General features: G+C 36.6%; 1 protein-coding gene across 1 annotated transcript in view; it reads right to left on the bottom strand.

The window, feature by feature from the left end:
• Positions 1 to 24854, bottom strand: part of LOC128198685 (cell adhesion molecule Dscam2-like) — a 206012-nt gene that overhangs the window by 72196 nt on the left and 108962 nt on the right. Inside the window, exon 6 of the mRNA XM_052885134.1 lies at positions 23431 to 23468. Coding sequence (XP_052741094.1) covers positions 23431 to 23468 — 38 coding nt within the window. The remainder of the gene's footprint in view (positions 1 to 23430; positions 23469 to 24854) is intronic.

Raw genomic sequence — 24854 nt, 5'->3', positions numbered from 1 at the left:
ACTCGTATGGTACAATTAATACATATTATATTTAATAACATTGTTTAGAGCGCTTGCTTGTTAGTACATATAACAACTAATTGTATTCTAAATTTGAAGTTTTTACGTCTGCTGGAAGTGTCTTAGAGTCAGTGAGTGACAAAATTAGCAAAATTAGGAAACTTTGACTAGTTATAACTCCTAAACTACTTGTTCAAATCTAATGAAATTTGAAATATACCGTGAATACCTGCTTGGGTACTCAAAATTCACGTTTCTAATTTCATCGACAACGAAGTTACAGGGGGTAGAACATGGCTTGAATTGCTTCAAGAAAAGTATAGTACGGCCGTGCCCCCTTTTTTTGCTCGATGCACTGCCGTGCCCCAAGATTAAATTTTATGCTGTTTTCTACAAGAAATGTGGCGAAATTGTATAGTTACTAGTCTCCTCCCTCACGTGAAGTAAAATTCAAATCAAATGACTATTTTTCAATCAGGCTTCTATAAAATTCTTTTAAAAGTTATGTCACCACTGTCTGAGTAGTGACGCTATTACTGATAAAGAAAGCAGACTTTACCAAGAAAAGCCGGCAATAAATTAAGTAGACAGCTCTTTTTTAAAATATAAATGTTTTTAAATTATTTGCAATATTTGCTTAGTACATGCAGCATAATGTTGAGCAGAGGGCCTAGTGGCAGTTTCATACTGTTACTATAGCGTTAACGTAAACGCGAATTTATAAGGAATTGAAATAGCGCCATCTAGTGGCACTACAGTACAACTGTTTCAATTCCATATAAATTCGCGTTTACGTTAACGCGATAGTAACAGTATGAAAATATTGAAAGCTCCCACTAGGCACACTGGAACCTTTTTTAAAGTTGTGCCGAACTTTTGTTGTGCCGGTCTTCTGATCCTTCGACTATTTTTTATTTTGACTAGCCGTGGTTGAGATATCAGGCATTATAATAGTGTTAAGGTGCTAATTTTAAAATAAATGTTTTTTCTTTCTTCCTTTTCTTTCTAAATTACAATTTTACAGTACAATCTGTTTGTAATTAAGTAGATACTGCTAAAATTTCTGTTTTCTAGCTTCAGTAGTTTCAAATTCTATAATAAACATAGAATAATCGCGGTTTTGTTTTTAGTAACTCAATTGGTATAGGTGAATGTAAATACAAACTTTACACTCTTTATAAATTAGCATAATCAACTGTGCATAACTTTATGTTTTAGTTTTAAATTATTTTGTAAGCCCGCCACATTCTGACTCAATTAAGGAGCTGAACGTATTTACACTCGCATATTTAATGGCCCTCCGACCCAAGTAAATTTCTCTAATTACGCCATATTTGTTGATAGTGTTTACGTATGCTGAGTGTGCATATTTTATGATGAAGGGTTTCGTCTAGACTTATATTTAATACTACTTACGCTTAAAGGTTGGATGACTATGTGTGTTTAATGTCTCTGTTTGTTTTTGTAGAGATACGTTTAAAAATTCCGACGTGGAGCCATTCAAAGTGAAGGGGTTTTTTAATTTATGCACGAGGGCAATTTTTATACGTATTTAATGTCCTGCTTAACCACTCATACTTCAAACAACCTTTTTGTGTATAAAATGTTTGTATATCTTTAAACAGTTATTTGTTTGAGTTACGGTTATAATGTTTAGATTATTTTAACTTGGCACGTTAACACAATAGGTATATGTGTATTGTTCTTATTTATAAATAACTACAAGACATTATTTTCATTCATCTTTATCTTTAAACATAGTGTTAAAAAGAAACAGATAGAGAAATTTTAGAAAGTATCGTGAGTATTATTCATATTAATTGATTATGAAACTAAACTAAAAAACTAAAAATTATAGGTTCATGGATGGTTGCTGCCGACAGCGTGGAAACCGCTATTTCTTTCATTGTCACATACAACAAACTTGGAACAAGATAGCGTCAGTGAGGTTTGCTTACAAGATGACGAGTCTAATGAAGATGACACTAATGAACCGTCGGAGAGTGTAACGGAACCTTCACTCCCTACCACTTAACCCTCTCCCAGCGCGCGATGCGAGTAGCTGCGCGTCGCGCAGCCGCTTTGCAGTTTGGATCGTGCCGCGTTGCAAGAACCAGCTCATTATTAAGGGCCCCGTATGGGTTCGAAACTAGTCGGGCATACTCCGACCTAATATCACGTGAGTTTTAGCCGTGTTTCATAGTCAATTAAGATAGAGAAATTACAGAATAGCGCTTCTGTATCGGTGCAGTCGCGGCTTTATTTTCCCATCTTTGAATGCTTGTACGAGGCACAGGAAGACCTCTCCTCAACAGGCATCGAGTATGTGTGACCACTAAATATCCGTCCAACCTACACATAAATACAGTCAACGAACACATTGACGTGTGTGGAGAACACACGCGGCCGGAAATAGACAGGAAATTGAAATCGGGAAATACCAGCTGTGCATTGGAAGTGCTGTCCTTTGTGTCGTTTTCGCTGGACTATCTATTGCGAGATTTAATTAAAAAATACATAATACGTTGAGTTGTTTATAGTGTAGATAGCAGGGTTTGCCGAGAGTCTCGTTCGGTCGAGTTTGACGGGAGTCTGAACGAGATTTTCGTAGTTTTGAGACACGAGAATACTATTCAATGCATCAGGAAAAAAGCTGAGACCTAAGTCAAATTAAGTATTATTCCAAACTTAACTGTATGACATTTGTTAGTTCATGTTATATGGATACGTTGTAGGAAAATGACATAGACCTTTAGATTTCACAAGTGCAGAAAAAAATATTAAAAGAAAAAATAGCAGTTACTTTTTGCCAATTACTTGTATTTTTTCAAACAGTATGATTATTAAAATTATAATTACTCACACTGTTTCAGTACTGTTTTATACTTCATTAAAGTGTAAAACGAATTGCTGAATGTTTATAATTATGATGCATATAAATGAGACCCGCGTCAACCCAGTGGACCTTTGCCTTCAATTCCGATTACGTAGGTACGAATCCGATTCATGGCATGCATCTCTAACTATTCAGCTATGTGCATTTAAAAACATTATATCTCTGTCAGTGAAGGAAAAACATTGTAAGGAAATGTGCATACCTGAAAACTTGCTTAATTCTTTAGGTGTGTGAGATCTGCCATACCGCATTGGACTTGCGTGGTGGTCTATTAACCTAACCCCTCTCATTCTGAGAGGATACTCGTGCTCATTAGTGCGAATATGGGTTGTCAAGGACGATGACGATGATGAGATATATATCTATTTTTAAAATAGTGTGGAATTTGGCGACCGGACCGGAATATTTACAGATCTTTTGCCAGTGCTCAAAAATATAAACACTGAAAGTTTTCTATTAAAAAAAATATATATTTTCCTAATTTCTATAAAAACTGACAAGAAAACATTGCCTACGAACTTTTAGTACACTCCAGCCAGCACGAAATTTCTCAAAATAATTAATTAAAGGAGATAGTTCACGAGTCCAATGACCCGGACAGGTGTGGAAAAATCACATACTATCTCATTAGTGCTGAACAATGGCAGCAATCTCGATCATTAGTGAAGCCTGCATTGTGTTAGCTACGTATTAATGAAAACTGCCGTGTTCTCCAGAACAGTATTTAGTGTCTATTGTATATGGGGAATATACAATACGCGCCGAACAAAGACCGTTAATATGAAACCGTTGATATTTAATACTAAAAGCTCCTTCATACTTCGTTCCTCCGTCACGTGGACGCCTGTGATAATATGCTCAATAAGGTATCGACTGCTTGGGATAGTATATATTGTATTATACTTAACATACTCGTACATGCGTAGTAACATGAATCAATAATAATAATTTTTAATAATGTTTTGTATTTTATACTTATATTGTTAAAAATTAAAAAAAAAGAAGTAATAAATAAATGAGAGACTAAATAGTCCGGTAATTTAGTCAAAAATTTACGGATATACTCACATAAGGGGACTTTTTACAACTTCATTACAATGGTGTCCCTAATTTGCATGGCGTTTTTGCTATTTTCAGCTTTAACGGTGAAAATTTATTGATTTCTGGAATATTTGATTTTCAGGCATTGACCTCTTATAATAAAAGGACGCACAATCATGCAGAAATTTTTCATTTAAAAACTGGCCAATTTTGCTTTGACAGTTTTGGAATTATTGATATAGAAAATTATACCTAAGGGCCTTTAAATATCCATATTCCAATATTCAATGAAATCCCAGATTTAGAGCAAATTCAAACTTAAGGATTGAGTTTAAGGTTGAATTTGCAAATGCGACTACTTGAATTGAGTGCCAAGAAGTTGTGTTTGGCACTCATTGAGTGGGGACGATTTTTTGTCGCTTTTTGTGCATCCACTTTTTAATAGGAGATCGATAGTTTGAGGTGAATATTTTAACGTTAGTTACAGAAATCGGTAGACTATGAGAGTGGATTTCTTTCTTCTGACTTCTTTTCAAGTATTAAATGAGATGTACGTGTATATTTTTATTATGTAATCGTTATTCCTACAAGAATTGAATAATTAAATTAGAATAACTGACAAGATACATTGAATGTTTGGAATGTAGTCAAAATTTCGTATTAAATAATATTCCCCCTCGTACAGAAATATATATTTAGCAATCTTGCCAAACTATAAATACAGGCTTATCAAACTTTGGACACCGCTGGTGACTTAATAATTGCCAAAGTTTAATACCGGCTTAGTTGTTCCTACGTAAATAATCCAGACTTGACAAATGCTGAAGCCCCATAGATATTTGCAAAGCGAATATGAAGCTATGCTATGGTAGGTACATACTTTAATCTATACTAATATTATAAAGCTGAAGAGTTTGTTTGTTTGTTTGATTAAACGCGCTAATCTCAGGAATTACTGGTTCGATTTGAATAATTCTTCAGTGTATGTTAGCCCATTTATCGAAGAAGGCTATAGGCTATATATTATCCCTGTATTCCTACACGAACGTAAACCACGCGAGTGACACCGCGCGGCGTCAGCTAGTCTTAATTTATAAATACGAAAGGTCATTCATCACGAAATATCAAATTCCGCTTGTTGTACAAATATAGTATTTGGCAGGGAGGTAGTTTATAGATAGTAGAGGTTCCCGAAGATCGAATTTTTCGAGTGGGCCGGATTAAAGAGGTCTAAGGGCGGACGAAAACCAAACCCCTTTTTTATTTTCATTTAATTGTTTATAACATTTGCAATTTATACGAGCGGGCCTACAATTTTTTCTAAAACTATCTAAATTCAATTCCAAATCGAATGACACCTCTACCATTTTATAGGAGACGGAGAACTTTTTTTGTACTAAAGAGCACTTGTGAATCACACTATTACTCGGACAAGTTGAGATGCATAAACAAAAACAAACGTTCTACATAAAAGTATCGCTTACAAACTGACCGTAACCTAAAACAACCCTCTGCTTAAGTAATTAAAGAACTTCAGCGTGGATCATTACGTCACTCAAGCTAACCCCAAAACATTACATGATAAATTAATATTGTTGGGTCAAAATGACATGAATGTGGTGGAGAGTTTTACATTAAAAGGGTTAATTTATTTGACGTATTTGCTAACTGGTTAAAAATTAACTATAACTACTCGTATTATAAAAAAAAATTAACAAATTTGTATATTATAACCAATTGATTAATTGTGCTAATAACAGGACGCTCGCGATTCCATTTTCGCGAAATTATATTATGTTTGTAACATGCACACATATGTGAGAAGGCCACCCTAACTCCATTTCATGTGGACTTTACAATTTTGAATTTCCTGACTGCTATACGGTTCGGAATAAAACATATTATGCAGAGGGCTTGTTGTTTAGTCAAAATATACAGTTGACAAGACTTCTCAGATAGATGTTAATAAGAGTAATAAAAATGTGTCCATAAGAATATTTTGAAGATAAGTAAGTAAGTACCTACTTATTTTTCTATTTTTTAGATACGTAAAAGTGGAGAGCTCAAAATATAAATGCATTAAAAAGTTTCACCGACGCTGTAGAAACAGCAACTTGTGATTTCATTAAAACTTCTATCCGATAGTTGGCGTAAAAACTGACAACGAGACACGGTTTTTGTAGTTTTTGAGAGAATTAATTAATACGGGTAAATTTGACATCATCAGACAGTTTGTAAAGGTTTGGCAGCAAAATTTGACTATACTGTACTGTTTTTCTGCTTATAGTAGAAGATTTGGCGCGTCGACCCACCACACTGCTTCAATACGGGTTGGCGGGCTTAGAGTGTCAATTTTTGAGGAAGGATCACTATCAGATGTTATTGATAATTATGAATGTGTTTTCTGAGGGAATGTATTGCAACACCACACTATTTCCAATACCGGTCTGCTATTGAGAATATCTTGTAAGAAAAAACCCTCTATTTCATAACCTTCATGGATCACTCAACCATCGAGACAACCATGGGTATATTATGAACTTAACTTCGTCCGCATGGAATTCAGTTTTTCACAAATCCCGCGAGAACCATGGATTTTTCCTGGATAAAAAGTGTTAAAAAGCCTATGTGTTAATCCATACTATGATATATCTCAATACCAAATTTCAGCTAATTCGGTTCAGTAGTAGAGGCGTAAAAGAGTAACAAACATTCATATCATCAAAATCATCAGTTTTCGCGAATCTCGGGAAACCATGGATTTTTTCGGGATAAAAAGTAGCCTATGTATTAATCCAGAGTAAAATATATTTCGTTTCCAAATTTCAGCCAATTCGCTTCAGTAGTAGCGGCATTAGATATTAACAAACATCCAAACATACATCCAAACATCCATACAAACTTTCGCGTTTATAAAATTACGCGGATAGCATTAGTAAAATAAGTTCATTAAACCTGTCCTTCTATAACAAATACCTATAATAGGTATTACTGTAGATACAGCTCCAATGAATGTTAGAACATCATCAAAGAGAAAACCGTTCTAACTATCAATTCGTTCTAGTAATATTAGATCCCATTACCGACTGAACGAACGGGGATCGGTTCGTGAAATTAATTCCCGCAATATATAGAAAAGCGAGCAAAATTATTTATTGCTTTCGATGAGTTCTCGGAACGTACAATTTCTTTAACTACCCCATTCCACGGATTCTCTACTGAAATTATTTTAGTGGAGAAACCGTGAAATGGGGTATTGAACATTGTAATAATTGTAGTATGTTTGTTTTAAAACTGTCATATGCATCATGATCATCATCATATCAGCCGATGGACGTCAACTGCAGGACATAGGCCTTTTGTAAGGACTTCCAAACAACACGATACTGAGCCACCTACATCCAGTGAATCCCTGCGACTCTCTTGATGTCGTCAGTCCACCTGGTTGGGGGTCGGCCAACACTGCGCTTACTAGTGCGGGGTCGCCATTCCAGCACTTTGGGACCCTAACGTCCATCGGCTCTTCTGTCATATTATATGAAGCTAATCGTTAATTAACATTCACTTAAAATGCTATTAAAGCGAACGTTCATCATTCTATATACACATGCCAAAATTCAAAAAAAGTTTGTTTGTGTTTTAGTATCGTGTAACTAACTATAAACACTTAAATCACAGATTTAATTTTATTTATATGTTTTGATAAAAAACTTTGATTTGATCAACCCATAATCGGCTCACTGCTGAGCTCGAGTCTCTTCTTAGGGGTAAAAACTTTGCGTCTCCGTAAATATCACGTAGATATAGGAAATAGCTTTAGGATTAAATATTTCATAACATGGATTAAATAGTCAGGTAAGATAGAAAATTAAGAGGAAATTAATCGGAGAAATGAAATCTTTAGACGTACATTTTCTTTGAATGTTTCATTGGAAGGATTTCTCTCTAAAATTGTACATCGTAATAACATCGCAAAGAGTGGAAGCTCCACGTATATAGAAGTCGTTATGTTACGAGTGGGTAAGTTTAATACTTTCAAGGCGGGAGGTGATATGCACGAGACCTCTTCAAAAGAGGAACTTTACTACTTTCTCTACTAGTGTAACTTTTCACAATCTACATATATTTAATTTTATACTGGATCTACACTCTCGAGAACACTCATATAATAGTTGGTATTATGTGAGACGTGCTTGAATGTGGATATATATTATATATCTGATGATATATTATATATATCCATCGGATATATCTATATTTATTCTGTAGCCAGTACTCGTATGTAAGCGCGTCGCATTTTTTGACTACGACTAACAACTTTTGATGCATGTTTTATAGTGCTCTACTAATGATATGAATACTCTTTGTGACGGAGCTTTGGAAGAGACGATGGACGTTGGGGTCCCAAGGTGCTGGAATGGCGACCCCGCACCGGAAAGCGCAATGTTGGTCGACCCCCCCCTAGGTGGACCGAGGAAATCAAGCTCAGGAAACCGCTGGATGCTGGCGGCTCGAGACCGTTATGCCTGGAGGTCCATGCAAGAGGCCTATGTCCAGCAGTGGACGTCCATAGGCTGATAATGATGATGATGAATGATAGCAGCTGGTACAATTAACAGTACATGAGGCTTTAAATAATATAATTTTGTTTGACTGTGCTAGGCAACGCATTGTAAGGCATGTATGTTTGTCAGTCTGTTCTTGCATACCTTGCAAAATCTTGTTATTGCTATCTACGGAACATTAGGTCTGGGTTCGATTCCGGTCCGGGGCATGCACCTCCAACTTTTCAGTTGTGTGTATTATAAGAAATTAAATATCACGTGTCTCAAACGGTGAAGGAAAACATCGTGAGGAAACCTGCGTACCAGATAATTTATTAATTCTCTGTGTGTGTGAAGTCTGCCAATCTGCATTGGGCCAGCGTGGTGGACTAATTGGCCTAACCTCTCTCATTCTCAGAGGTGATTCGAGCTCAGCAGTGAGCCGAATATGGGTTGACTAGTAGACGCCCCGCGGTTTCACCCACGTGGTTCCCGTTCCCGTAAGAATACGGGGATAAAATATAGTCTATAGCCTTCCTCGATAAATGGGCAATCTAACACTGAAAGAATGTTTCAAATCGGACCAGTAGTTTCTCAGATAAGCGCGTTCAATCAAACAAACTCTTCAGCTTTATTAATCAGTATAGATAACTGTAGCTGATTCCGATTGCACTCCACAATGAGATTAAAACACATCAACGATCTAAATAAATTTCTGACTCACATAAGAGCACTTGTTTCTAAAATAAAAAGGCTCTACAACTATCGATCTGTTACAGTAATGGCGCCTATTACTAACTGAAGCCTGAAGGAACGGGGGATCGGTTCGCGGAACTAATGTCAGCAATATGTAGGAAAGCGGGAAGATTATTTGTTAGAAGAATATTTATAGATCTCAATGATATCTTTAACTGTGTAATTTGGTTTTGTAGCAGCTTTTAGAGAGATCCTATATGGAGTACTAGCGTACGTTCGCAACATCGTCCGCGTGGTTTTCTGTTTTTCACAAATCCCGCGGGAACTGTCGCGGACTTTTTTTTAGAATTTTTATAGGGGACAATTCTGTCATACATGATTTTTGCGAAACTTTAACCGTATATGCAGCGCACGCAACGTACTCGAATCAAATGAAATCAAATCAAATCAAAAATCATTTATTTCAAGTAGGCTCAGCTTATAAGCACTATTGACACGTCAGTTGACTATTTGTAAAGATTCTATCACCGGTTCGGAAGGCAGGTTCTGCTGAGAAGAAACCGGCAAGAAACTCAACAGTCTTTTTTTTTTAAAAAATCACACAATAATATAATTTACAATTGATGATAACATTACAATTTCTAATAGTTTTACTTTTTGTGTGAAGGTGGAAGCTGATCCAATGGCCACCAAGCGCTTTTATCTTTAAGGAACTCATCAATGTTGTAGTAACCTCGACTACGATATGCAGAAATAACTAACTTATGCCCATGTCTCGTAAGCTCTTAATAGGAAAAACTCCCCCGATTTTGAAACATACTTCATTGGTGCTCCCCTCCTATTTCTATTAGCGTGATAATATATAGCTTATAGTCTTTCTCAATAAATGGGCTATCTAACACTGAAATACCAATAGTTCTGAGATTAGCGCGTTTAACCCACCAAACAAACAAAATCTTCAGCTTTATAATATTAGTATAGATTGAGGCGAAGACCTATCCTTATTCTACACTAAAATTATTACGGGGTAAAAACTACTGAATTGAAAATTCTTTTACCGCCAAACAGTCACATTATTTGTGAGCGTCATAATCTATATTTAATTCCCGTATTCTCACTGGAACGGGAATAGGCAGGTGAAACTTGTTTGGGAAAATATGAGAAAATGTACTCTCGGTCGTTAAACACTTTTCTTCGGAGATGGTAGCCCGCAGATGGCAAATTGATGATGACGATGATGTCTTAATGAGATAACATGATGCATGGAGAAGAGCACGTTCGTTGATCCATATTATTGTTAACTTCAACAAACACACGTCGGAGCAAACAAACAAACGCTCAAGATCGCCTGTCTGTCGATTTCTACTACATTTATTTCGAAGAGTGTGCCCAGGAATTTTTCCATCTAATTCCATTTACCATAGAACAGCCAAACATCGCAGCAATCTGCAGATTGTAAGGATTCATCCTTGTGAAGTTGAGGTCCCTTAGGCTCATACGAAGCGTCTTCGTTTTTCGTTTCTGATTAGCACTGCGAAGTTATGGAATGCCCTTAAAGATTTCGCCTTGTACATCTACAACGTAGATATCTTCAAGTAGACTTCATTGCTTTCTATCACGCATAATTGGAGCCTAGTGACAGCAGTTGGCTAGCACGTTATGGTAAACAATGATGCAGCCTACTCAGATTCTCAGGTTTTTTTTACTTTCTAAGAATCTAATATTGATTGTTACAAATTTAAATATTATCATCTAAATTTGCAGATCTGCTTTGGAGCAGATTTGTGGCTCTAAGCTCCAAATTTTATACGAGGAGACGCTCTTCAGAGAGCTATTAAAATATGCTAATGATGATGAGTTAAATTTTTACACTAAAAAATTTAATTTCATTTGTAATTCACTGTTGAAAATATTCTGTTTTTTATGTAATAAAAGCTGTATTGTACATCATACATACTGACGAAATAAGTTTCGTAGATTTAAAAACGTTTTGGGAAAATGTCAATGTCACAACATTCAAAAACAATGTTTATTTATTAAATAAATAAAATCGTAGTGAAATCGTAGTGAAATACGTTAATATTTGGCAAATAATATGTTTTTCGAAACTATTATTACGCTGTCGCATTCGTTGGGGGCATTTCCCAACAGTTGGGCGATCTACACCACGGCGCCTGTACTTCATGTGGCCCTAGCGACCCCCGACCCCAGAGAGCCTTGTATAAAGACATAAGTGAGGCCCACAGTGAGGCCCGCTGTGGACAGTGATCCTCCGTTTTGTTTGCTTCCAATGGACTATATACCCCACAATACTCTATTAAAATGACAACATAAAGACTTATTGAAGCGTGACCAGGTGCGCGCATACACTAAAATATTTTTTTTTTTTTTTTTAAAAACTATGGTAAGGTGCAATGCGAATGTTTTTGTGTAGTGCATCCTAAATCAGCAAAAGTGTTTTTTACTTTTATATTATCATTTTTATTATTTTTATCTGTAAATATTTAAATCATTTTATGCCTTATCTTAATAATAATCCATCTATTTGTTCAGAGTTGCTTGAGTGTCCTATATGTGTCGACGGCAAAGTATACAAAGGGCAAAGAGGCCTCAATATCCATTGTAGCCGTCGGCACACTGTTCACGTCAATAATTGTACACCTGCAAAAAGTATTTCTTCAGACAATGTACAGTGTGATAATGGCCTCTCGAGTGACTCATCCCTATGGTTGAGGCTCGCAAATTTAAAAAACGGGACCAGAGTGGTCAAGCGCATTCCGAGAGGGGCTCGTGTCACTGTGGCACGCAGTCTCAGGGAGTGTGTGGCTGGGGTCACATCTGAAAATACTCCACAAGCATGGGAGCATTTATTAACATTCCCTTACAGAATTTTAAATATTGAATCTCCTGACCACAAATTATCTCTCACGCAAAAAATCAAGCAAAATATAAATAACAATAATACCTCAACAATTAATCACCAATTACAATTTCAACTTAATTTATCTAAAAAAAATTCACACCAAAATTTAATTAAATTGATAGAACAAAAATTGAGCGACGGGAATGTTAAAAATGCTGCCAAGCTTCTTTTTTCTGATGACGTCCTTGCTACAGATTCATGCTGAGACTTTGGCCTCTTTAAAGGATAAGCACCCCCTACCTTCGCCAACATCACAGCCATTCGTTCCCTCCCTTAATGCCGTAACCCAACTCAAGATTTCCGCAGATGCTATACGTTTAGGGATTCTTAGTTTTCCAAACGGATCCGCTGGTGGCCTAGATGGGCTTTCGCCACAACACCTTAAGGACTTGACCGGTCTCCTTCTCAGTGAAGACAGCAACTCACTCGTAAAGGAGTTGACCAGTCTTGTCAATCTGATGTTGTCTGGCCAGGTTCCCATTGAAATATCATCTATTTTATATGGAGCAAATTTGGTGGCTTTAAATAAGAAGGACGGTGGTATACGACCCATTGCTGTCGGCAGCACATATCGCCGGCTAGCTTCCAAAATGTGTTGCCATAAAATAAAAAACGAGATGTCGGCCATTTTTAAACCCATACAGTTGGGTTTTGGTGTTAAGGGAGGTTGTGAGGCTGCAGTACATGCGGCCAGAACATATCTAAATTCTAGCGATTACGACATTTTTGTCAAAATTGACGTACGTAATGCTTTTAATTCGGTCGATAGAGGAGCCATGTTAAATGAAATTCAAAAACAAATTCCAGAAATTTCAGATTATATGTGGCAGTGTTATGGCTCTCCTTCAAAATTATTGTTTGGTAAAAATGTTCTGGAATCAGCAGTTGGCTGTCAACAGGGTGATCCTCTTGGTCCCGCTCTTTTTAGCCTCGTGATAAATCCTATAATTTCGACTCTAAATTCCAATTTCAACCTATGGTACTTAGATGACGGCTCTATAGGAGGTAATGCGTCAACAGTCATCCAAGACTTATCCAAAGTTATTGAAAAATTTTCGGAAGTAGGCCTACACTTAAATTACTCTAAGTGTGAGGTGTATTTTCGAGAATCACTAAAAATAGAAAAAATAAACGAAATAAAAAATAATTTACATTCATTATTGCCAAACTTCGCTGTAGTTACTAAAAATAATTTAACACTTCTCGGTTGCCCAATATTTGATGACGCATTTTCTCCTCTTTTAAATTCAAAATTGGAAATTTTTAATAAATTTTCGCATCGCCTTTTAGATATCAACCCTCACATGGCCCTTTATATCCTTCGATTATGTTTATTTGCTCCAAAATTCATGTATTTGTTACGTTGCTGTTCCTTTTGGAAATATCCTCATTTGCTTTCATACCTAGATGTGTCTCTTAAAGATACTCTTTCCAAAATTCTAAATTTACAGTTTGATGATAGAACCTGGACCCAAGCGAATCTGCCCGTCAGATATGGTGGATTGGGCATACGATCCATATCAAGCGTTGCACTTCCAGCATTCTTAGCGTCTGCTTCCAGCTCTACTGCACTTATCAGTCAGATCCTCAACTCATCAAGTCCGACTGATATTGTTGTGGAGAGTCTTGCAGAAGCAAGGTCAGCATGGAGTTCATCATGCCCTAGCGAGAGTTATCCTGTGTCTGTGGGGTGTCAGAGCCTGTGGGACAAACCACTTTTATTGCTTACACATAGACGTGTCTTAGAGCAATGTACTTCTTCTTCAGACAAGGCTCGTATTTTGGCGTTGTCTGAGAAGGAGTCTGGTCATTGGCTACAGGCTTTGCCATCACATAACTTAGGGACGGTTCTTGATAGGACAACGCTCCGTATAGCCGTATGCTTACGTTTGGGTGTCAAAATTTGCGAGCCTCACGTCTGCCCCTGTGGTAGCCGCGTGGATCAATTTGGTCATCATGGACTTAGCTGCAACAGAAGCGCTGGTCGTTTGTATCGCCACGGTAGTATTAACGATATAATTCGTCGCGCACTGGCCACTGCCGCTATTCCTGCACAATTAGAACCTCCCGGTTTGTTCAGGGATGACGGCAAGAGGCCCGACGGGATGACAATAGTGCCGTGGTCTATGGGGCGTGCTTTAGTATGGGACGCAACCTGCGTAGATACGTTGGCAGCGTCTCATCTATCACGCACGTCCCAAACGCCTGGCGCAGCTGCTGAATACGCTCAATTTTGTAAGCGTCGTAAATACTCGGTCATATCGAATGACTATGTATTTGCGGCGCTTGCCTTTGAGACTTTAGGCCCATGGTCAACAGATACTAAAAAATTTTTTAATGCTATGTCTGACAAATTGGTCCATGCTTCAGGTGACCCAAGAGCTGGCGCTTATTTGGCCCAAAGGTTAAGCCTTGCTATCCTGAGGGGTAATAGCGCTAGTGTATTGGGTACCTTGCCTCTGGGTGAACAATTAGATGGTGTGTATTTATTATAATTATTTTATTTATTATAAATTTAAATTTAATATACTGTGTAATTCTTAGTTTTAATTAATATATTATAGTGTTTTGTATATTTAATGTAGAACAAGTTAATTAAATTATATTGGTGACTTTGGGAAAAAGAAAAACGGCTTAACGAATAGGTTCTCCAACTAATGCCTTAGTGCAGTTCAAACTAAATTTAACTTCTTAACCGACTAAAACTCAAATCAAAGAGCTTAGAGCGCAGTTTTCAGCAATCGGTCCAACTTTACCAGACAAGTTTGTAGTAAAAAAACTTTATAACACAGCCTTTTGAGCAAAGTGCAGTTTTATCTAACAAAAAACTGTCCTTACTTCTTTTATTTAGTAGAACTTTTAAATTCTGAAGTTAAATATTATAATTATTATACTTACTTCAGCCGAGTTTAAAGCCTTAATAATAATATGTAGCTGATTATTTTATACAATACCTATGTCTTACAGATTTGAGACATGGTTTCTAAGTACTGTTCTCATAGTTAAACTTATGGCAATACTTATGCACTGTCTACTTCGCATTTTTCGATGCAAGGTCCACATGGACTGGCAACACCGAGAAAACTCAAAACATCAAGGACAAGTGGACAAGGACAAGTGACAAGGACAAGGATGCAGGCGGCATAAAATTGTAGTGTTTGGAAGTACAAAATAGAATGTAAGTGGGTAAGTCCTGCAATTATGATGATGATCATCATAATTGCAGGACAATCATCATATCAGCATATTTTAACGGCCCACTGCAGGGTTTAAGCCCACCACGCTGTTTTATTGCGGATTGGCAGGCTTCGGGTGATTGTGATGTTAAATTCATTAACTATTAATAAATAATCTGAACCGACGGCTTATTTTCCTCTCCGAGACATGGGACCAATGTTCCAACTCCGGGCTGAGAATTTAATTGAAAATTTCTTAGAAGAAACAAAAACTCATATAACTCACAATCAATAAGATGAAAATGATGATAAATAAACGACGTCGTGTAACTATTTTTTCCAATATACTACAAAATTGTAGAGGCAGACACTATACAACAGAATCGTGTTGTTTTTACTCCACAATTAACTTGTTCTGCTGATTGTACTCGGCTAACACTTAATCCCTGGATGTATATCACCCGAGCTCGCTAGTTTCACGCTGACTGTACATTTGAACAAGTTTGTTAATTTAGTCCGACGTTCCTCAGATAATTAAAGAGCTTCTGTTGGCTTGTGTTATGTAGCCGTAGTCGAGAAATGTATAATATGCGATTGTAAGTAACAAATATAACCACATACAACCCCGTATAACATTATGTTATAATAGTGATATGACATTATCCTTATATGGGCGGGGCACATAGTTCGAAGAATGGATGGACGTTGGGGTTCCAAGGTGCAGGATTGGCGACCTCGCACTGTTCATTGTTGGTCGATCCCCCACGAGGTGGACTGACGATTGTGATGTTTGGAAGGCCCTACAAAAGGCCTATGTCCTGCAATGGACGTCCATCGGCTGATGTGGTGATGACGATGATTATGTGTATTATGTGTATAAAATGTAGATGGCGTTGCCATGGCCTGAATATATTTACACATTTTTGATTTGTAAATTGTTTTGAATGTGACTAATATTTCTTTTTCCCTTATTAAGGATTGTGTTAGGAGGAGCTATGGGCTCTAACGGACGTAATCGAACTTCAGACTTTTTGGTTTTGAGTCATCAACTGATTCTGCGTAATAAACTATCATGAGTTTAATAAAGTAAACAGTATTTAATACCTTAATTTTTAACTGTTTTTATTTATTTTGATGAGAAAAGTATAACAGCGTAAAATAATTCAATCTGAATAAGCAGGTAAATGATCCAAGACAATACAAGGGATGGGAAGGTAATACAACTTTTTGAAATCAATTTACCCCAGTCCGTGAAGAATTTCCTCTGGGAAATAAAGCACTCTGTAGGTACTGTGTTATAAGATCGATCGAACTCGAGCGTTGAAGACAAATATTATGGTACTATTTCATACCTGGCGACGTTGAATATATATATTTTTTCTTTCATCTTTTTTCATATTTTATTGAATTAAAAGAGGCCCTTGACTGCTCACATGATGTTAAGTGACGATGCAATCTAAGATGGAAGCGGGCTTACTTAAAAGAGATAGGTACAAGTATATACTACACCCTATGCTAAATTCTATAAAGCCGTGATAGCCCAGTGGATATGACCTGTGCTTCTGATTGCGGAGGGTGTAGGTTCGAATCCGGTCCGAGGCATGTACCTCGAACTTTTCAGTTCAGTTAGGTATGTGTATTTCAAGAAATCAATTAACACGTGTCTCAAACTGTGAAGAAACAACATCGTGAGGAAACATGCATATCTGAAAATTTTCTTAGTTCTTTACGTGTGTGAAGTCCAATCCGCATTGGGCCAGCGTAGGCCATAGGTCCTGTGGGCGAGTCAACCTATGCTTTCAGGAAGACTAGTCATATTCATGAAATTAAATTAATACGGACTTTATTCCATAGAGACAATTCCCAGGAAAAATTATATCAAAAAATTCAAGTCGGAAGCAACAACTAGCGTATAAAACGCAATAATAAATTACAGTGTTCATTTCCCGTGAAGGCAACTCTTTGAAATCAATTTACTTTACTCTCTAAAGGAAACTCCTATGGGGAAATACGACACTTTGTATTGTCTTACCAGATTGATTGGGGGAATGCGAACGTTGAAGGCAAAATATCGCTCTATTTTGAAAGCGATAGAACAAAGGCTTGATATAGAATATTATTCTATAGTTCAACTAAATAACACGTAGGAAGGTAGTCGTTTTCAGACATGGCAACTTTGATCTGTTGTTAATGATTAGAGTTTGGGTAATGAAAGTAGAGACTTAAATCGCCCGCCAAATTAAATAAATATCAGAGTAAATTCTGAAATTTAGTGCAAATATTGGAATAACTGAGTTTAATACTTATTTATAGGTTGTAATGTAGAAACAAAAAAATAATTTAAACAAATTATGAAAACGCATGTATTTTCAATTTGTTTAAATGATTTTTTTAAATTTGGCGGGCGATTTAAGTCTCTACTTACATTAGTCAGACTATATTGACTACATAAAAGGGTTTTTTTATTTTTATTCTTTACAAGTTAGCCCTTGACTACAATCACACCTGATGGTAAGTGATGATGCAATCTAAGATGGAATCGGACTAACTTGTTAGGAGGAGGATGAAATCCACACCCCTTTCGGTTTCTACACGACGTCGTACCGGAACGCTAAATCGCTTGGCGGTACGTCTTTGTCGGTAGGGTGGTACCTAGCCACGGCCAAAGCCTCCCACCGGCCAAACTTAGCAACTCACAAACCAAAAATTTTAAATCAAATATATCTTTCTTTGGGATTTTAATAAAAAATCAAGATATAATACAACATACGTATAGCGATACAATAGTAACAAATACTATGTTGTACTAGTTATCGTAATTGAACATAAGAAACAATATAAATAATAAGTAGTTAGATACAAGTAGGAAATATACTCCTCATGAGAAAACCGAAACAGTCCCCAATTACTGTCCAGGCGAACATTATATTATTTATAATATTAAATTCCTAGGTTACCTTAGTTTTAATTATCTTATTAAAATTAGATTTAGCAATTACTTTTAAAAAATAACTAGAATAATGAGCGTCAACTCGCCAACAAACTGCCTGGCCTACAGTTTGGCGAGAGTATCGATATGTAAAATAATTGTTATATCTTATCAATAAAAAAAATAAAAAAAAAAAAAAAAAAACTGTTACGATTTTTTTGATGAGAAATATATATACCTACATACTAGTATTATAAACGCAAAAGTTTGTATGGCTGTTTGTTTGAATGTTTGTTACTCTTTAACGCCGCTACCGCTGAAGCGATTTGGCTGAAATTTGGAATGGATATAGATTTTACTCTAGATTAACACATAGGCTACATATGAAAATGTAGTAATTATGTATTTTTCATCCCTGAAAAATCCATGATTCCACGCGGACGAAGTCGCGGGCGTCCGCTAGTATCTACATAATAATAATGCGAAAGTATGTTTTACATTGTTACTTTCAAGTTACCTTTTTATTAGTTGAGTGACAAAATGCAGCTTTTATAAAGCTTCAAAGTCCTATTAAAACCAAAATACAGTTACTTTTCCGGTTGTGATATTAGTATGGACTGGTTGAATGGAAATCGTGAATGGATGAAAGTTGGTTATAAGGTCGATGGATGAAAGTCACCCGATTTAATTCATCATCATCATCATTATCAACCCATATTCGGCTCACTGCTGAGCTTGAGTCCCCTCTCAGAATGAGAGGGGTTAGGCCAATAGTCCACCACGCTGGCCCAATGCGGATTGGCAGACTTCACACACGCAGAGAAGTAAGAAATTCTCTGGCGTGCAGGTTTCCTCACGACGTTTTCCTTCACTGTTTGAGACACGTGATATTAATTTCTTAAAATGCACACAACTGAAAAGTTGGAGGTGCATGCCCCGGACCGGATTCGAGCCCACACCATCCGGAGTTTGACGGCCTCCGTGGCGCAGTGGTATGCGCGGTGGATTTACAAAACGGAGGTCCTGGGTTCGATCCCCGGCTGGACAGATTGAGATTTTCTTAATTTGTCCAGGTCTGGCTGGTGGGAGGCTTCGGCCGTGGCTAGTTACCACCCTACCGGCAAAGACGTACCGCCAAGCGATTTAGCGTTCCGGTACGATGCCGTGTAGAAACCGAAAGGGGTGTGGATTTTCATCCTCCTCCTAACAAATTAGCCCGCTTCCATCTTAGACTGCATCATCACTTACCATCAGGTGAGATTGTAGTCAAGGGCTAACTTGTAAAGAATAAATAAAAAAAAAAAATTGGAGACAGAGGTCATAACCACTGGGTCCACTAGGCACAATCACGTCTCACCCGATTTAATTCCACCATCTAAAATGAGCTTTAGAAACTTGTACAGCTATTAATAGGAAAATTATTGAAGTATAATATTGTTAAAGCTCGATATCGAGGTATTATTATGCTCGCCGTAGTTGTATATTTTATTATTTCACTACCTACGTGACGCACTAATAGAATTTCCAATATGTTACACAATATCGCGTTATACACAGGAAATATCGGAAAAATAATACCGTTGTGAAATTAAAATTTGCCTGCAATTTACGCCCACACTGCCAAATCGATTTTGTCACTTTTGCATGGATTTTGCTACCTGGCGGTAGATAAGGGCCTTTTTGATTACAAGAAAAATTCACAAGTCGAACGTTAGGTAGTTAGAATCGTTACTTCTTCTTAAAGATTGCTAACCTGTACATCGTGGTTGGCCTAAGCTCCATATCAGATTCTTCTATGAGAATGGTTCTTTTATCCCACTAATACCTATATATTAAACGTGTAAGTTTGTATGCATGTTTGTTACTCCTTCACCCAAAAACTATACTAAATCGATTTGACTAAAATTTGAAATGGAGATAAAGAAGATAAAAATGTTTTAAAGTTGTGTTTGACGGCCTCCGTGGCGCAGTGGTATGCGCGGTGGATTTACTAAACGGAGGTCCTGGGTTCGATCCCCGGCTGAGCAGATTAAGATTTTCTTAATTGGTCCAGGTCTGGCTGGTGGGAGGCTTCGGCCGTGGCTAGTTACCACCCTACCGACAAAGACGTACCGCCAAGCGATTTAGCGTTCCGGTACGATGTCGTGTAGAAACCGAAAAGGGGTGTGGATTTTCATCCTCCTCATATCAAGTTAGCCCGCTTCCATCTTAGACTGCATCATCACTTACCATCAGGTGAGATTGTAGTCAAGGGCTAACTAGTAAAGGATAAAAACAAAAAAAAAAACAAAATATGTGTGTGTTTTAAAACTGTATGCTATTTTACTAATTAACATCGACATGTAATCTTTATAATAAATTTTACATACTAAAGTTATGTAAATGTAATGTGCTCTCAGTGTTGATATACATATCGGACTTTTTTCAAGTTTATTTTTAGTTATAACGTTTAATATGTGTTGGCGTACTATGAATAAATAAAAAAAAGATAGATAGATTTAACCCTGGATTAACACAAGGCTATTTATCCCTGAAATATCTGTTGGATCCCTATGTTGGATGCCAATGTTGGATGTTGTAGGGGTATTGGTAATCCACAATAATGATCAACGTATTCGATTGACCTGGCGGGCTGAGAAATAAGAGTCCTTTTATATTCACAGTAATTTACTTTATTGTATATGTCTTATGGTTTCTGCAGGATTTCTGATAACTTGAATTTCAAGTAGACGAAGTTCTGGGCGTCCTATTAAAAATCATAGCAAAATCTGTCGCTTATTTACTTATACATTTTATTACTCGTATTAAGAGTACCTAAATAAAACATAAAACGTGTATCAAAATTATAAGTTACTAAGTTATAAGTTTTTGACGGCCTCCGTGGCGCAGTGGTATGCGCGTTGGATTTACAAGACGGAGGTCCTGGGTTCGACCCCCGGCTGGGCAGATTGAGATTTTCTTAATTTGTCCAGGTCTGGCTGGTGGGAGGCTTCGGCCGTGGCTAGTTACCACCCTACCGGCAAAGACGTACCGCCAAGCGATTTAGCGTTCCGGTACGATGCCGTGTAGAAACCGAAAGGGGTGTGAATTTCATCCTCCTCTTAACAAGTGCATCATCACTTACCATCAGGTGAGATTGTAGTCAAGGGCTAACTTGTAATGAATAAAAAAAAAAGATAAAACGTATATCAAAAAAGTTACTTATGTATACTTATAGTATAATGTTACATGTACAATGTTACAAAAGTATACATTTTTACATTCACCTTTATGAGGAAACTTTTTAAAAGTCACAAACTCATTTTGAAAGCTCAGAAACATCGTAATGATACGAGGGGTGTCACAAGTTTATACGTAGTTAACAAACTTTCCACGGAAGTTTTTGTTCCACTTATCGGGCCTAATCGCACTGTTGGTTAGTCATCTTTGTAAAACGTAACAAAAACATCTTCACGAATTTAAAATCAAAAAATTTAAGATTGAATTATAATATTACCGGCTGAGTTGATTTCAAAATAAAAACAGTTTTCTAAGTATAATGGATTTTAATGATTGAAGATTTTAATTCGACGTACATGTACATACATAAAAACAAACTAAGAAAAAAAAACATACCGATGAGTATTTTTTTTATGCTTTCACACCTAAACCACTAAACGGTTTACCACTCACTCAAAGACGCCTGAACCGATTTGAAAAATTCTTTCACAAATTTAAAGCTTCAATAAAACTATTAACTAGTAACATGTAACGAAGGCTATGTATTTTATTCCGGAATTCCATTAGAAATGAGAATTACGCTAGTTATTTGTATATTGTACGTATCTTAATATATAAATGCGAAAGGTCATTCATCATAAAATCTCGAAAACCGCTTAATGTACAATGTTGAAATTTGGGAGGGAGGTTTGTTTATAGTTAGTAAGTACGTACCTATCCCGTAAGAACGGATTTTGCGATAGGGCCGGATTACAGAGGTCTAAGGGCGGACGAAGTCGTGGACATCCGCTTGTACTCGTATATACAGAACCGTAGTGCGGGAGTTTACAGCAACTTTAAAGTCGGTCGCTCTTAGTTTTAAAAGGCGTAGCGGTCTCTCAGTCGTTTAGAACTTGTTGGTTGTTACTTTAATACTTCTTAACACCTATACTTTAGTGCGCCGTTATTGAAAGTACTGAACTTATTTCTTGTTAGTTATGGAAAGTACGAGCGTGGATACTATTCCATTTATAGGTATCGTACAGGGTTGGAAAGAGTTCCTAGTGGACGGTTTTTTATAGGTAATAGCAAAAATTCCTTATAGAAGTTTCGATAAATAAATAAATTGCATTTCAAGTACGATTATACCATTCATACATAATTATATACATATGTTATAATTGGCTATGGAAGAGTGAGTCCTTCTGTCACAGTCACCATCCTGCCCAAAAGGTTTCAACAATGAAATTTGTAAAAACTTGTATGTTTAAGCAATAAAGATTTTGTATTTAAAAAAAAATATTAATTCCAGTCAGTAAAATAACATTTCAGTGTCAGTTGCACTTTTCATTTTAATGGCTTTAATTAATAATCGTACAATAAATGCAATTTTTGGTATATATTTTTCCAATTGAACTTCTAGTCCAGGTGTCTTGTACGTATGAATTTCAAGTTGCCCGCTTTCATCTTGACTGCACCATCACTTAACATCAGGTGAGATCGCAGTCTAGAGTTAACTTGTCATTGAATAAAAAAAATAAAAAAAGTATAAATAAAACAATAGGCCAGGAGGTGATAGTTTGGCGATAGACACGCGATAGTAGTAGCTAGTAGATAGATCTATAAAATAGTATATAGATCTTTACAATAGTATATAGATATTCATAAGTGGTTTATTGGAGTATAGCTTATTTTATTTATGTCGCCAAAATAGTAAAAATGATATAAGCAATTTGCTTAGGTTCTTTTTAGTAAAATAGGATCAATGTAATTCTGTGAATTGAATTAAAATATAGCTTGGCAAGTTCGTTGACACTCCCATGGATATGCGGGAGACGGGGGGAATGACTGCGCGGGTGTGAAATCGTGCGTGCGGGGAAATGAGGTACATCAGTCGAACGGGAGTCTGAGAATCGGGAGACACGAACGAACTTGCCAAACTATTTTGAGATTTTGCTTTTTTTTTGTCTGTTTTGAGAAGTTATAAGCAATTTGGTGCATTTAAGTTACTATATTAAAACACTTACCCGAAGTTGGCTTTCTGGGCTTTCTGGTGACTGCAGACCTGTAAAATAAAATATTTTTTTAAAATATTACATTAGACGTAGACAATAACCATTAACATGGTCGCATATCCGCTTGCTTTAAAAATAGTAAAAAAATTACTACGTGAGTAATTAATAGAATTAATATTATATTTAAATATAATCTACAATCTTGTGGTTCGTGGCGCACGACCAATCTATGGAATGATAAGATATTCGGCGCTTTACTTATAAAATTTTTACGGCCTCCGTGGCGCGGTGGTATGCGCGGTGGATTTACAAAACGGAGGTCCTGGGTTCGATCCCCGGCTGGGCAGATTGAGATTTTCTTAATTGGTCCAGGTCTGGCTGGTGGGAGGCTTCGGCCGTGGCTAGTTACCACCCTACCGGCAAAGACGTACCGCCAAGCGATTTAGCGTTCCGGTACGATGCCGTGTAGAAACCGAAAGGGGTGTGGATTTTCATCCTCCTCCTTACAAGTTAGCCCGCTTCCATCTAAGACTACATCATCACTTATCATCAGGTGAGATTGTAGTCAAGGGCTAACTTGTAAACAATAAAAACAAAAAAAACAGTTAAATTTGACAGTAACACATGATGTATCTCTGATTTTTTGACGTTACAACGTCTTATAATTCGATGGAGCTGCAAACTCGAAAAAAGATGACGTCATGCGTCGTTCCCTCGCTCTAGGGTTGCTAACTATTTTTACTAGAAATAAAGTATATTATGGTCTATGAAGATTGTTGCATTTTTATTTTGAAAAATGCAACCATTCTATCTGTATTTTCTTATGACGTTGTCACGTTCAACTATCGTCAGTAAACCAACTTTACAGACAACCAATTTTTTTTAGTTTTTTAGTAGGTACTCATATTGTTTCTTTTTAAAATTACATCTGAAAAACCGCGGACCCAGTAAAATCAAGTTAATTCTGTAATCAAATAAAGCATAAATATATAAAAAATAAACTTTTGAGATAAACTTTGCTTTCAGCTTATTTTCCGTGTTTTTATAGTTTTCCTACTATAACAGCCGCTAAGTAAAATATTCCGTACCTTTTGCCTATCATAATACAAAACGATTTTCGTATGAATTTGGTATGTTTTTTTGGTCACAACATCAAATCCAGGATACGTTATTACAATCAAGTACCTTACCTATAGATGTTTTTTTAAATAAATACATTAAATAAATTCCCATTTTCTCTAAAATGCAACAATTATTGATATTGTGTGTAGAAGTGTGGATTTTCATAACAAGTTAGCCCGCTTCCATCTTAGATTTCTTTTGTAAATAGAAATAAAAAATCCTTAAATTGTGTCCCCTATATCGCATCCATAATGTGTTATGACTATAATAGTTAGGCATAATATGCTGTCGCGATATTTTTTGTAGAAAATTAC

This window comes from Bicyclus anynana, chromosome 2, assembly GCF_947172395.1.
Source record: "Bicyclus anynana chromosome 2, ilBicAnyn1.1, whole genome shotgun sequence".
Taxonomy (NCBI): Eukaryota; Metazoa; Arthropoda; class Insecta; order Lepidoptera; family Nymphalidae; genus Bicyclus; species Bicyclus anynana.
This window is presented reverse-complemented; position numbering and strand designations above follow the sequence as displayed.